The sequence below is a fragment of the Lates calcarifer genome, linkage group LG20 (assembly GCF_001640805.2).
Source record: "Lates calcarifer isolate ASB-BC8 linkage group LG20, TLL_Latcal_v3, whole genome shotgun sequence".
Taxonomy (NCBI): Eukaryota; Metazoa; Chordata; class Actinopteri; family Centropomidae; genus Lates; species Lates calcarifer.
Window position 1 is genome coordinate 5,736,804 of NC_066852.1, and position 16,280 is coordinate 5,753,083.

Here is a 16,280-nt window from a genome sequence, read left to right on the forward strand (position 1 = left end):
CCTTGATTGTGTTTGCTGTGCTGGCGGATGTTTTTGTGTTCCCCTGAGCACCAGAAAGTGCACACCCATGAGAGCTGTGAGAGGGAAATTGTGGTGAGTCGCAGCTTCAGGATCGAAGGCAACAGAGCAGGGTGAGGTTGTAAAGATAGAAGAATGGTGAAGCTGTGTGATGCTTGGACAATTTTAAGCACTATTATCTTACACATTTTAGCATTTTCCATATCCTACTCTTGGAGTTTGCTTTTAATTATTTCATGTTTTTGTAAACTAAGTTTTAGCCACTGTTTTTTCTCGTAATGTCACTAAATGCTGCATGATCTAAACCCTGCTGGGTAGAATAAGAGCACACACAGTGCTTTTATTCAAAGGTGAACCTGTGACAAATAAAACCTGAAACTGAATCTAATGTGGGTTGAGTCACATCATTGCTGATAAGCCTACCTTCAGTAAGATCTATTCATATACAGTTTGGCAGGGGGGCTGAGCTTCCTACGGTGACCTCAACTTAATGTCTCACCATTTCATTGCAGTGCAGGAATGTTTTCTCAAACACAGCACAGGTTCAGCTCCACCACTATCCAGGAGATTCAGTAGATTTTCAGTCATAACCCAGGCTACAACTTTCAGTGAATTCAGACGTCACATTCCTCAGTTTGTGTCCTCTGGGTCTGCAGTGCACATGACTGGGATAGACTAGCAACTGGGGTGGAGGAGCTCAGTTAGGGTTGTATGCCCTCCCTCCTCTCTTTCCTCACACACACACACACACATATTGTGTCTCCTCACCAAACCTTTCCCCGCAAACCCAGAAGAGCTGAAGGTCCAGCTGGCATGCAGCCCAGGCCATGCCTCCTCCCCCTCAGACCACCAACATGGGGAGTGAAACAAAAACCACAGACACAATAATATCCAGGTCAGCACACAACTGTGGCAAGATATGAAGGAAGCACGCTGATGCTCATGCTGAAACTGTCATTTATATCACAAATTGGGACTGTTCTTAAGTTTGCATTGAAGGATGCAAAATTACGCACAGACATGTCAGAGGGAAATTATGGGTCCCGCTCTGTGATTTCCACCATATGTGTATTTAGGATTCTGTGATCAAAGAAGTAAAATTACAATCGAGCAAGGCTACAATAAAAAGCTCACATCATCTGTGGCTAAAACCTGCTCATTTGATGACTCTGTGCAAGGTGGTCTATATGGTCTATATTCATTTATGTTTAATATCATCTTTCATTTAACAAACAAACAAACAAACAAAAAATCTAAACCAGCTAAAGCATCGAGGTGAACTGAGCAGTCAAAACCAGACTTTTCTCAGGAAGAGGCTGGACAAATGGCCACTGATAAAAGAGCTGCTTTTGATGCCAAGAATAAATGGGCCAGTGGTTCTGACCTATTTTAGTGGTGTGTTAATTAAGATATATAATAAAGAAATGGAATGCATGAGATGGTTCTGATCCAATCATCCCTGTAACCAAAAACTGTTCTCTTTCTGTTGAGGTCAGGGTTATGTTGGTGTACTCTCCCCTTCACCATAATGTTCTGTTGGGTCTTAGAGAACATATGTAACATTGTTCAATCAGCCTGGCTGTTTTTTTTTTAAATCTTTATGAGAATTGCTTATAAACATGATTTAAACTGACATGTTTCAGAAGTCCACAACAGACACTTTACCTTTTATCTTACTTTGAGATATCAGAGACCCCAGCTATAAAACTGTTGTGAGTCACCCACATGGTTGCATGTAAGATCAAACAAGTGGAAATTAGGCCTCATATGCCACTCAATTTAGCAGATACATGAAAGCACTATTCTGGATGACTTCCTGTTTTTTTCTTGTTTGTCTCTCATATACAGCACTACTTGTTGTCTGGATTTAAATAGATGATCTTACATCCTCACACACTCTATGGCTTTGTCTTGGTTATTATGCACTTCCATGTTCCTATTTCAAATAGTACTGGTACAGAAGAAAGCAAAGGATAAGATCTGATGTTTGGCACATTTTTAAGACCCTTGATCTGTCTCTGTTAAACCTACAGAATGTAAATATACACCATATTCCTTATCTGTATAGTCTGATTCACTCCTGGAAATGTTATAATCTCATAGAGCATGTGTGCTTTATGTCTACAGAGCAGTGCAGCAGCCAAAGAGATAATCCTGTGTTGACAGAATAACTTGAGTTGACGGGTGGGAAAAATACACTTTCTGTCTGTTTGACATTGGTATAGTGACAGCAAGGAGAGAGAGTTCCTGATCCTGTTCTCCTCTCTTCTCTCAATCTGTTCCATGGGTGTTTTCTTATCTTTTTAAAGTGGCAAAGTAGACAACCCAATATCGGTATCAACTTGATTCAAAATGCATTATATCTCATATAATGAATTATTGAAGATTGCGGGCTGAGTACTGGTCAATCCCTGTGTTTGTTCTGATTCCACTGAATCTCAAATAAAACTGTAACGACCATTCATGCAGTAAACAGACATGTTCCTCATGTTCCCAATGTCAGCCAGTGTTTTAAGATTTTATGAAGAAAAATCTCAAAAGCTTGAGGAAGACTCCCTCTTCACAGTTTGAATGGAGATGAAACAGGATTTTACCACGAGAGCCTTCAGAACAGAAAGAGATTAAGGTGTATACATCCACTGAAGGCCAACGGTGTGAGTGAATAGTTCAAAAATCCAAAGAAAATCTTCCTTTCTGCTTAACTGAGGACACAGCTTATGAAAACTACTCAGAAAGGTATCTAAAGATACTAAATAAATGGTGAAGTTAATGTTCTACTGTGTGTGTAAACACATACGGATACAAAAAGTCTAAAAATGCACAGACACACACCTGTTCCCAAACTAGCACCTGATTAGTATAAATGTTGTATTTAAGGAAGCCATGGTATCTGCAGTCATGTCACTGTGGTTTTCTGCTGCCAAGTAAACTGCTTATTTTTGGTCTGTGTTGGTTTTGGTTAAATGCGAGGCTAATGTTCTTCCCATTCATAGGAGGATTGTGAAAGAAGCAAATCCTTCCAAATATCTATGCATAATTCAGCTCCGCCAAATAGCTTAATTTAACTCTAGTTTTCAACTCATAGAGGGCGTTCTGCCGTCACACACCTCTGAGTCAAACTGCTCAGAATGACATCTAATGACATCTCGACATTGATAGTTTTCAGTTTCATAACACTATATACAGTAGCTGTTAAAATTCAGACAGCGCAGTGATGCCACAGCGACCTTTAAATGCAATTCACTCCAGGTACAAACAGCTGCTTTAGCTGCTGATCGATGTGTGTGGATGGCCTTTCTTGTTTCTTGAATAACCTAAACAGTCATAGCATTCTGTCTGATACATGATTATATTTCCTTTTTTTTTTTAAATCAACAAGTAGAAATGGTGTTTATTTAAATAACATCCCTTGCTCATGTGAGCCATCCTCTGTACAGATCTATTCTGAATAGAGCTTTGGCTGCGTGACTGACGTGACATGTCATCAGTGATGTACTGTGGATCTATAATGTATTTCAGCCTGCTCTATGAAAGAGATGGAGGACATAAAATTCAAAATTCATATCTAAGTTGGAGTCCAACTCAAAAAACATCAGAAGAGAGAGGATGTCATCCTTCAGATAGCTTTCGAGCCTCAGTAATATTCCAGTGTTTTGAAGCATGGAGTTCTATATGTTCCTCATGGAGCCATTCACAGCTTCATGCCTCTCTGAAAGTCTCTTTATTTTTTATAAAGCTCATGTATTTATTAAGGGGATAGCATTAAACACTCAGTCTCTTTAAAGTAATCCTTTGAAAGCTTAAGTGCAGGAGAACAACCATCTTTCATATCCTTCAAACTATTCTGTATACTGTACGAGTTGTATTTAACATCTGTATTATTTATTGGCTGCCAAAGTCCATTTCACCAGACCACCAGCACTAAATGGAAATTTGACAACCGCCAACATTCATAAATATGAAAATATAATGAATTTAGTCTTAGAGGCCAACTACATAAGTGTATGAAGTGTGACAACCCTCCTCTGTCATTATGTCCTCATGCCTCATCAGTGTCCTTGATTATCACTACTTTTATTTCACTATCTATTCAGCTGTTTTTTTATTTGTCCTTCCTTCTTCTTCTTGTACAGTGTCTTTGGTACAATAAAAAGAGGAGGGAATTGCACATGACTAAGGTCCTCAGGCAGATTTGAATCAGGGCTCTCACACTTCTGTGGCAGTGTACGTATGTGCCATGGCTTGCTGAGCCACCGGGACACCTTTACATCTGGTGTCATGCCAGTATGACAGATAAAAGTGACAAACAGAAGGCTGCAGTGAAGAGATATCAAAGGAGGAATAGTTTGAAGGTGGCAGTGTGAAGACTGCAGAGCTCTGAGAGAGCTGCCATCTCATTACTTACAACCTGTTTGTTTCTATTTTTCAACTGGCTTGGACTGTGCTGTTGAATACGATTATGATGAAGTTAAGTGTAATGATCAATCTGAAAAATCCTTGGTTGAATATGTTCTCCAAAACAGAAAACATGGAGATGATTTCTAGTAATTTGTGACTGAGTATAAATTAAAATAAAGTTGATATTGACTTAATGCGGGAGAGGCCAAGTCATAGCTCTGGGCCTGTATGTATTGCAGCATGTAATTTCTGCCATTACAGATCTGTCAATCAAAACAATATTTAAAAAAGGACATTAATGACGTTGTGAAGTGGCATGGGATCATGGGAGTCGCTGTCTTCACCACCACTGCTGTCATTGCAATCTGCATCTCCCAGTTAGGATTCCCTCAGTGTCAATCATTCAGGAGTGTTTTTTTACCAAGAGCAGAATTATCTGCATTATCCAGTCTCCTCCTCTCCAGAACAAACAGACCAGGCGATTTAAACTGGTAAACACACTGAAAAGCAGTTTCACATTAAAAATTGTCCCAAATGGACTGTGAGCTGAGGGTCTGCTTACATTTGCTCAGACGTTCGGTGGGTTTTTACCTTGAGCTAAATTATCCATAGAGGTCTCCTCCTCTTCAAACAAATGGAGACGGTGATTAAATCCAATAAAAACACTGTATAAAGCAGCCTCACATTCCACCACTAACGTTTGCTCAGCTTTTTTCTCTCAAGATCCAGACGTCTGGGTGATTAGATCCTTCATCTGGTTAAAATATAAAGTTAAAAACAACCAAGATCTAAAAAGTGTATCTTTAAAATGTGGCTTAAAACTGGATGAAAAGTCAGTTTTAACCACTTTTGGCAACCAATACTCTGAGGCGCACACAGAGGAGATATGATGCCATTGACAGGCGACCAAAGTAAAAGAACCTTTGATTAAAATTACAGATTTCTCAAGGTTTAAACATTTCTGGAAATATTTAGGATAATATAAGTTTGCAACTCGACAAAATATATAACATAGGTCTAGTTGTTTTTAATATGCAAAAGTATCATATTATACCTTTAAGAAACTATGGATTACACTTAGAATTTTTCTAAATAGCCAAGTATCCCAGGTGATCACATGATTAACCTTTGGTCTGCATGGAGCAGAAATATTTGACCCATATCTGTCCCATTGTTCACCCCTTAAAAAAAAAATACTCAACATACATTTTAAAACTCCTAACCCCTTCATATTTCCAGTAACAATTAACAAATGGTACACAAATACACATAAATCAAATTATGTGTCAACAACAGAGGCAGTTGATTAGACAGAGAGCCCAGAGCCTCTCATGTCCATACCAACAGAGCTGTTTTCCCAACATCCCCCACTTTCAGCAAAATGCAGTTCTTATTCATTGAAATACTACAGTGATAGCAGATTGTCTCATTTGAAATTAATGGACAGACACCAGAGAGCAATACAATCAAGCCATGAAGTGTCATCCCAGTGTAAGAGCCACTCCAGTCCTCCAGAGGGACCACAGGCTACCCACGCTGAACCTTATATCTCTTAGCACTTAGAGGAGGAACAGTGTAATGAACCTACAACAACTATTAATTAGATGGCATTCTCCAACATGGCCTGATTTCATAGCTGCCAGTATCCCCAAGAGGACTGCTGGAGATGTTTAATCTATAACTTTGGAAAGACTGAAAGGCTTTTATTGAACCAGAAACATAGTGAACAAGGTTAACATCCTGCACTTCGATCTCAACAGTGGAAGAGACAACTAATGTTCTCAATGGGGAATGTGCAGTCCCAAAAACCAGACCAGCTGACTACAAGTTAAGTCCAGAAACAGAGAAGCATGACATCTGTACCTGGCTCAGGAAAACACTTAAGGAGTTCCAATGAGAACTAGGAAATTGCATCCATGGTGAAGCAATGAGCACCTGACTCTCACTTAATCCACCAAAGAAAGGAAAGCTGTATAGTGTGCTTTTCAGACACACTGAAAAGCCTTCACCTTTCACCATTCTACTTTTATCAATTTCCCTACCCATGTCAAGCTGAAGCCTGTGTTCCCTCGGTGTGGACACATCTGGACAGCCAGGTTGTCATTCACTTTGTCTGTTCTGGCACAAACCACTCAGCTGACCGAGTGTTTGTGTAAAGAAGAAGCAAATAAAACAATTAGTCTAGTAACTTCACACAGGAGGACAGGTTCAGAGTGTCCATCTTAGTCCAGCACTCATATGTTAGGTGCATAGTTCATCATTTCCCCTGTCCATATTGAGTGTGGGGAGATGCCTTCAAGCAGAGACTACACTGGAAGTGATGGAGAACAAAATCTACAGTCCACATTCTGTGCAGAAACACATATATGAAGCTGATGAACTCAGGATGCGTATGTTCACCAGCAATGTTTTTCCAGTTATGGGAATGTTTGAGTTTGAACTGCTTCTTACTAATTGTCAGGAGGCTTTACAGAGCTTACAGTGAGTTTCAGCTCATTGTTTATCTCCAAATGAACAGTAATGTTGCTCTGTAAGAGCTGAATGTGCTCATCAAGTTGGATATCAACTTAAAAGAAGATAATATGTCAATGTCATGATCACTATATGTTTCTGCTGCCGCCTTTTTTTTGAGTAGAATATAAATGTAACTCTCAGCAGCTATAGTGGGTTACTTACTGCAAAGACTTGCAACACAGGAGAACAGGTAGCCTGGCTTTGTCCAAAGGTAACCTTGAAAGCTCACTAATTAACAAGTAAAATAAAATGTACAGTTTGTGGTTTTACAGGGGGGCTATCTCCTAAGTTTATTTACTCAACATACACAGTGCCCTCTACTTACAACAATGAGCAGCCAGGGTCAAGGACCAATGTTCTACGTTACATTTCCTGGTGGCTTAAGGAATCCCACCCAAAATGTCATGGTAAATTTTAGATATTGCACTTTGTTTCTCCTTTTGTTTCAGCAGTAAACCCAGTGTGTGTGCTCTCTTCTTCATGGCCTCTGTCTTTTATTTTTCAGAATCACGCAAGAGGCAGTGGCTCAAGCAGCTTGCAGTATTTTTCTTTAGGCAAGATATCAGGTCAAATTAGAAAAACCTTAACTATAAATTCAGTAGAAATCCTTATGGTGTATATGTCCATCTGTCACTCTGCTCAACATACTCTAATAGGTTAATAGGTACTCTAGGTTTTATGGTATTTCTTCTTAGTGAAAAAGATTTGTTCCTTTTCATGCGCAGATAACTTACACATTCTTTGACACCACGCTCATTTCAGGACATCTCAGGACACCAGGCACAAATTTCCCTGGGGTGCTTTAACAATGACACATTAAATCATATCCTGATGAGCCTGGCTGACTAAGAAAAAAAGGGTTAAATGTATCTGATCCCACTTGGGGTTATTGAATGTCGATGAGATGATTAAATCTTAAAAGCTGTTAAGTGTACACAAATTGGGTGCAGAGCAGATCTCCTTCACTAATGTCACTGTGAACAATTTCCATAGGACTAACATTTTTCTTGTGGAATGAGGTGAACATTACTAGAAATAATCATCCACCTTTGCAGAATAAGCTTTAAAAAAAAAAAAAAAAAAAAAAACCCTCTGTAATCCGAGGGGACTGGGTCAGCCCAGTCTGTCCTGTGAGTTGGCAGAACATGCAACCACCTGGTTGCATGTCACAAAGGCCTGAGTTCATGCCAAAGATATACACCGACCGTGTTCATGGGAAATCTTACTGTTTTGCTGATGATTAAGGAGATAGAGAAAAAGCATCCGATATAGCCATAGTGTCTTTGGGCATCTGCAGTCTTTCAGCCACATCAGGTCACCTGATGAGCTTTATTATTTTATGTTTCAATAAAGCAAGCACATCATAACCACAGGCAAATTAAATTCTCCAGTTAGCCTGTTGTTAGACTGTCAAATTAAACAGAGCACTAGGAGGTTTTATGCCTATGGACAGACTTCAATGCTAGACTCTGACCCTTACTGTGGAACACCATCAACATGAAATACTGGGGATGATCAATAGTACAGAAGGATCTGTACAGTGTAACATCTGATTACCTGAAGCTCCTAATAACCTGAACCTTCAAGGATGTGTAAGGCTTTGGTACTGTTTGCTTTTTCACTGTGTTTCACAAGCTGCAACTTTTTGGTTGAACAACACTCAAGGTAGCACTGGATTCATTTTATGTGCTGTTTGGCAGGGGAGTGTAGCTGTGGGGCAGACCACAATGGAGTAAGAGTTACTAACACTGATTTTCTTTCAGTACCACATACAATACCTTTTTAACATCAGTATCATTAAGTTAAGGAAATGAACCCACCTGTAGTAGGAGCTGAGCAGAGGCTCTCCAGAGCTGAGACCCTCAGAACAGGTTGACTGCTGGTCCCGCTCTCTCTCTCTGTGTGCTGCGTACAGTCAAACCTGAGTCAGAAGACGGGAGGTGATGGTGAAGAATCTGATGGAGAACAGAACACACATTTCTGAATTTTTCTACAACAAAATACAGTGATGTAGTGTTAGGTCATACAACACTCCTTAACTTGGAGGCAGCTATTTCTCAGGAGGTAGAGTGGTCGCCCTCCAACCAGAATGTCGGTGGTTTGATCCCCGGCTCCTCCAGTCTGCATGTCGAAGTATTCTTGGGCAAGATACTGAACCCCAAATCGCCCCCTATATGTCATCAGCTGTATGAATGTGTGTGTGAATGGGTGAATGTGACATGTAGTGTGAAGCGCTTTGAGTGGTCAATATGACTAGAAAAGTGCATATACTGTGTAACTCAGTAAAAAATAACAAGACAGCAAAACATGTCAGATATTCTGCATCTGAATATTACCCATATCCTGAGACACACTTCCTTGCTGTGCTTGTAGCTAAACACATGTCCTGTGTTATCAATGGCCTCTGCAAATTTTGCGCAAAATCAAAATACTCACTTTTTTGCAAACAATTATTTCTTGATTTCTTCTCAGACAGTGAATTCACATGGACAAAGTCGACACGGACACATTAGCAGAAAATTTACAGCTACAAGAAAAGCAGAGCAGTGTCCAAGAAAACAGAGAGATAAAGATACATGTTAATAATGATCTATTGCATATGAAGCAGAAAAGAGATAACTTTAGAATCTATACATCCAATCCAGCCAAAGAAATAGGTATCTCTGTTGTAAATAGTGATGTAACCCCTCTTATTATTACATTCCTTTTACAACATCAGTGAGTGAAAGAGAGGACATTTCCTTCCTCACAGAAATGGCATCTTCATAATGAAACACCTTCCTGTCTGATTCAACTCCTGCATTTGATTATCCATTCAGACCAGACTAATGTATATGGACACATGGCTCCTCATTGTTCTTTGATCCTAGTTCAGCATCATTAAACGCAGCATTGCTTTTGCCTTGAACATTCATGACATGACAGATGTGAAAGATCTGGTGTATTTTTATAGGATTTATTTTCTAACACAGAAACTTGACCACAAATATGATTTTCAGGCATCTTTATGCTTGAGAATGGAACAATGAATGGCTGTGGAAGCTAAACAGTATCCTAAATAGATTTTCCCTGTCACTGCTTTTGTGTGAAAGAGGTATGTGGAACATCAGTGTTCATATACTGTACATGCCACCTCTGGTGTCTAAATGCAGTCTTCTCTGGTCCTCGGTGCATGCCTACTTAATGGTCTTGGCATGCTCTTTCCCATCTGCCAGTGCAATCCTAGAGCTCACCATGCTGCTTCTCTGCTGTCACGAGAATCAAGAGGCTCCCACGTGTATGTTTTATGTGTTTTTATACTGTTGCTGCTAACATGCAAACTTTTCTGTCCTTTGCAGTCTGTTGCCCCTTTTTCTCACAGAAGCAACAGCAACACTCCAGCAGCTCACATTAAAAACAGCAGATGGGATGGAGAAAATGTTTTTCCACTAGAAACACAAACTTGATGGCATTGGAAGGATAGTGGTCCTTAACACACATTGCATTATCCAGAACACTTCTATAGACCAAAGTTAAAGTGATGCTTGCACATTGGCTGTGTCATTTACCCAGGTGGGAACAAATCAAGCGGGTAATTTCTTTTTTTTTTTTTTTATGCCTACATTTTTTCTTACTTTCTACAATATCTGCACATAGCAGTTACTAACAGTAAACTAAGGTTAAGATATGGTCGGCATATTGTGTCGATTAAGGATCAGCAACTAAACCACTTGGTTTAAGGTTAAAATAAGCTCTTGGTTAATAAAAGCTATTGCAGTTTTGTGATGGGATGAAATCTCTCATCTCCTGCACGGCAGTTAGATGTGCTACACACTCAGTCCACTACACCCAAACATCAGACCCTTGACCTGCAGTTGGCCTCGCTAGATATAAAACATACTACGGCCTGCATTGGCATTGAATATTGGCACTGGACACACATCTTATCAGAAGATATCAACATTGTCCAATATGGACGTAATTCTAGTGGACACTGTGTCATACAGCAACCCTGAATGCTGAATGCACCACAGTTTGAGAAAGCAGCTATGTAAATATACAAAACATGAGCAAATTCAGAAAATCTTAATAATAACAGCCTCTGTGCTCTCATGTAGCCACTAGTTAGCAACTGCCTTTTTTAAGACACATAAAATCTTTAAAAAAAAAAAAACAGGCTGGTATTTTCTGATGTATGTAATGGTGTAGGATAAACCATGAAAATGTCTTGAGCTATGTTAACCACAGACATTATTTCAGACATTTAACAAACCCCCCCCACTCAGAAAACCCTTTGACTTTGTGACAAGGGAATGGGACATTCTAAAATGCTAACTTATTTCTGGGTTTTAGGACTCATTTCATTTAAAGTCATATTTGTGTCCACCTGATGAGTGTCCAATTCTCACTTCTGGTTTGGTTGCAACTGCTTCATCATTTACCCAGATAGGATATATTCAACCAAGTAGACACCTATTATGTAACTTCATAGAATGGTACTTTTAGTGCAAACAGAGAACCCAAAATGGCAACAAGCCCTCAAACAAGCATTGCAAAACACACTTAAACAGAACAGATGTCCCTGGTTGCACTCCTGGTGACAGGACTCGCTTGTCACGTCCATATGCAGAGCTGCACAGCATCCTCTTATCTCACTCCTCCATCTATGAGTACAACTTTGCATATCAAGGAGAGACCAAAAAACTGCACAATAGTAGACTCTGAGGAAAAGGAGGAGAGGGATGGTGCACAAACGAGATGTAGAGGTGAGTGTAGAGAGAGGGAGAAGGCTGTGAGGGAGCAGGAGAAGAGACAGATGTGGTGTGGAAGGAGAAGGAAAGGACAGGAGGGTTAAATGTAATCTGTGGCCTGAAAATGTGCTCTGGCTTTGTAATGGGAAACTGGATGAAAATTGATGTCCAGACGTATGGATAATACAGGAACTCATCTGGAGAAGATGCCAATGTGATATCTAGTTGTAGTTGTTGTAGTAAGCTGTACATTTCTGTGAAAATATCAGCAGTATAATCCTGGTATCTTTAAATGCAGTGCATTACTGTTATTTGTTCTGGCTTATAATGGTATTTTACAGTGTTACCCCTTAGAGGAGAGAAAAGAGTACTTCTAGTATTTTTAATTGCACTTTGGAAACAAAGAACACATGATCCCACATGTTTGACTGGACAGGGAATTTTTCACCCATCTTCATCCTGCTGATTAAAATGCAAGAGCCTTTAGCATCTATAGGCAAAATAAGATCATCAACATCAAACAGGCCCAAGATCTCCTTCTGACTTAGACATATATCATTAAGAGTGATCTACGATTGGTAAAATGAAATAATTTTCATCTACCAATGTGCTGGCTCCTGAGTGAACAGTACATCTAGGAGCCAACAAATAACAGTAATAACATAAATGACCTGTAACCTACAGGAAACTTCCTTACAACCTTGTTATATACAGTCTATATTCACAGCTAATAGCTATGCATGATAAATGTATGGTGGATTGCACCATGCAGACGTCAGGTAGACTCAGTTGTGTGGATACCACCACTGCAGGTGAGCACCAGTGTCAACAAATTTCAAATTGTACAAATAGTGCATAATAACTGCTGCCCAGCAACCATATTACTATTTATTCATACATAACGGTTTCTTCAAACTACTATTAAACACAACATATGTGCAGTTTATCTACTGTATAGATGGAGACAGAGGTAGAGTTACAGTGAATCAGCTCACGGTGCAGATGTGTTTACCATCAGTCTAGACAGTATTTACAGTAACTGGTTGTTTATAATATCTAACTATTTTCATACTTCTAATGTGAAATTAGTATGTGACTCAATATCAGATCCTTCCATATCATCTCAGTAAAAGAAGAAGAAAGTTATAAACTAAATATCTGAAATCTTTGCTGTCAAGTTGTGTCAGGTGTATTTCTACTATCTCTGTACCATAACAACAGAAACGTGGATATGATTGAATTCTATTTATTTAATTTAATAGTTTTTATTTATAATAAGGTCAGTTTAGCCAGCAAGATGTCATGGGATGATGTATAAATATGCAACTTTCAAGAACGTTTGGTATGTCATGTCATGCATTTTAAGCTTTTCATGTGTCATTTAACACCGGTTTGGTTAGGCTTATCTAGGATAAGGGTTAGGGGTAGAGAAATGACACGCGAAAAGCAAAAACATACATAGAGATGACACACGAAAGGGCTCAAGAATGGGCAAGTTATTCATTAACCATTTAGTGACATCAAGCTGGTTTTCCTGACCTGTAAAGGAAGGATGGGAGAGGGGATTAGGAGGGAGTAAGGGGGTAAAAAGGTGGGGGACTTGGGAAAGGATGTTGGGGGTAAAGGGAAAAGGGGTTTACTCCTATCTCTTCTCCTTCTTTCCTCTCCACTTAATTCTCTCTCCTCTCGCTCTCTTTCCTCTCCCTCTTCTCCCTCTTCTCTCTCTCCTTTTTTGCTTTCTTCTCTTGCTTCTCCCTCTCTTTCATCTCCTTCTTCAGCCTCTTCTCTTGTGCCTTCTTAGCTTTCTTTTCCTCCTTCTTCATCTTCACTTTGTCTTTGTCAGACATGAAAGCTCGTCTCTGAAAATACAAAGACACAATATATTTCAGGATTTTCTCTTTCAAAGGCTAAATCTAAAACGAATTTACAATCCAACAAATAGTTATTCACGTCAAAATGATAAACTGTTGTGGTGTACCTGAAGCTCGATATCTTGGAGCATCAGGAGCTCGAGATCTTCTTCCATCCTGTTGGACTGGAAGAACCAGTACTCTTCCTCTGCGAGAAATCTCTCCAAAACCTCTCTGATGTATTTCTTCATCGCCTCTATTCTCTTAAGGCAGGCCTTCTTTTCTGTCTGTTCTTGTAGGAGATCGCGCTCCAGAGCCTCAGCTTTTGCCTGCCAATTTAATCTCTGTCTGGTCGATCTTGGTCTCCATAGATTTCACCTTGGCCACGTGCCCCAGGATTTTAACAATCAGTGCCATGGTTTCGCTGAAGGCACTGGCCATCATCTCATCCTTCTCCTCCATGAGGTCTTTCATGTTCTTGCTGCAGCTCTCCTCCAGAGCTTTGAGGTCGGCGGCCGCCTTATCTTCGCTGACGGTCAGCCGGCTCTCCCATTCCTCATTGAACTGCATGATGCTTCTGTTGAAGGAAAGCTGCATCTCTTTGACCCGGTCACTCTCGGTCTTCCACTGCTTTTTGACTCTCTTGGTCTCATTCTGCTGTAGACGCAGACTTTCCTTCAGGGAGCAGATTTCCTCCTCTTTCTCTTTTAACTTTTTGTCCATCTCCATGAACCTGGTGTTCAACTCTTTCTGCTGGACATTTTTGGTCTCAAAATCTTTCAGCAGGTTGTTCAAATTCTTTTGGGTCTTGGAGAGTGTAGACACCAATGAGTCCATCTCATTACGCATCTTCTCTCTCTCTTGCGACCAGTTGAATTCCTTTTTCAGCATCAGGTTCTTCAGAGCAGTGTTTTCTGCTTCCAGCTCCTTATTTTTCCCCTTTAAATCCGTCATGGCTCGATGGTAGGTGGAAAAAATATTGCTTGAGTAATTCTCCATGTTGGCTGAGCACAGGGACTGCAGCGATGTTGGAGTATTGTAGTCTTGCTCGTACTTGTTGGGTACTTCTGTCGTTGTGAATCTGTTTCTTCTGAGAGATGTTTCTCTGTTGAAGGTCAGGATACAAGTGTCCAGAATTCTTCAAGGAGCTGTGATTACAGTCCTTCTAGATTCTTTCTGAACATTCAGTTTGATGTCATGGCAGGGTTCAGAATGTGATGGCATCATAAGAACCCTGAGTGTTGGTTTTGCCAAGTGACATGGACTCAATGCTCAAACCATACACCACACACACTGCATGATTTCTACTTGAAACATTAAAAGTATAACAGGCACAACTACACTTATATCTCCCAACATGGCTCATGTGATATAACCACCTCATGTCTTTTTTTAACAATATTATAATGTAGAACAACATGACAGCAAACAGCAATGAGCGAGTTGCAGGGTTCACAAAGCTGAGTAAACTCACTTCAGCTGGGTTAGTTCAGTTTAAAGAAGGAGTGGGACCAATCCCACACTCACGCTTTTCATCATCACAGTGTATGCAGAAAAAATGTGTCAAAATTCAACAAAGTAATACAAACTGACTTCAGAATCTCCCACATTCCTTTGGGCAAACTGTAGTTATATGTTGATGATGGTTTTGATGAAGATGGATGACGGAGGAGCAAATTCATCTGAACAGAGAGACAACAAACCACAAGGTCCAGTTAGAACACAGGCAGGAAGGAGGACATGTGTCTCTGAGTCTTCTGTCCCTTTGTCTGATTCTGTCTCATCTTTTCGCAGTCATTTTTTCCTCAAATTCAGTTCTTCTTCATCTCAGTATCCTAATTGCTTCATATCCAGATCTCTTCCCCTTTGTCATTCTCTGTCACTATCTCTCTCTCTCAGATGGTCCCTCCAGCTGCAGTGACCTTCAGTAGTCAAGATGTGAAAGGAAGTCTTGTCATTACAGTCTTTATACAGTAAAACTGTGTTATATATAATAGGAGTATGTGGTTAATACAATAAGCTATGATGAAGCAATCAGAAAACAGCACATGATATTCAGATTATGACAGCCTGGATGCAACCACTCATGCTCACATGAATAGACTGAAACGAAGCAATCAATCTTCTGGCTGTGACACTACAGGTTTAAGACTGCAACAGCACACCTGCAGCTCTTTGATATTAATTAAGATCAGGACTCAGTATGGCTGTAAGGCTGTTCCAATTTTCACAGTGTGATGACCTGTAGCCACTTGAAAAAATAAACTAGCAAGCTCCGCTATAGCAAGCAACTTAACTTTTGGCTTAGTGACTTGATTTGAGTAAAACTTAAAACAGAAAAGATGTGACTTCACCTCCACATGCAGCATTAGCCCTAAGTCCATCTGTTCTGTTGTCTTCAGACTGACTCCCTTTCTCTGTGTCAATGGGACTGTGAACATTTGGTACTTAAAAGTTTTCTGGGGCCAAAGTGTGCATTATAAATGGTGGATTTTCTTTGTATTCTTTTTTCCCTTGCTTATTTCAGTGCTTTGAACAGCATAGTGACATAATGGTGGTGAAAATAATTTTATACATTTTAGGAACTATAAAACTGGGAGAAAAACTGGGGGGCAGACTTTGCAGTAGGTCAAGCCAATGCCCCCTGAATGCTGAGTGCTCCTCTGTCTTGATGGTGTAGGCTTTGCCATGATGTATGACTATGAAAATGACTAATGGCCATGAAGATTTTAATCTTACTGAATGCCCTGAATGCAATCACCATGTTAAT

At 39.9% G+C, this 16,280-nt stretch overlaps 1 protein-coding gene across 1 annotated transcript; it reads right to left on the reverse strand.

Moving 5' to 3' along the window:
* Positions 1–12,943: 12,943 nt before the first annotated feature.
* LOC108893243 (BRCA1-associated protein-like) lies at positions 12,944–14,631 on the reverse strand. Its single transcript, XM_051078636.1, has 2 exons — positions 13,639–14,631; positions 12,944–13,519 (listed from the first exon to the last, which is right to left on the reverse strand). The coding sequence occupies exon 1, from the start codon at positions 14,507–14,509 to the stop codon at positions 13,829–13,831; it is 681 nt and encodes a 226-aa protein (XP_050934593.1). The 5' UTR covers positions 14,510–14,631; the 3' UTR covers positions 12,944–13,519; positions 13,639–13,828.
* Between the last annotated feature and the right edge of the window lie 1,649 nt (positions 14,632–16,280).

Coding starts and splice junctions, on each gene's coding strand:
- LOC108893243 (XM_051078636.1), bottom strand. CDS start 14,509: ATGGAGAATTACTCAAGCAATATTTTTTCCACCTACCATCGAGCCATG.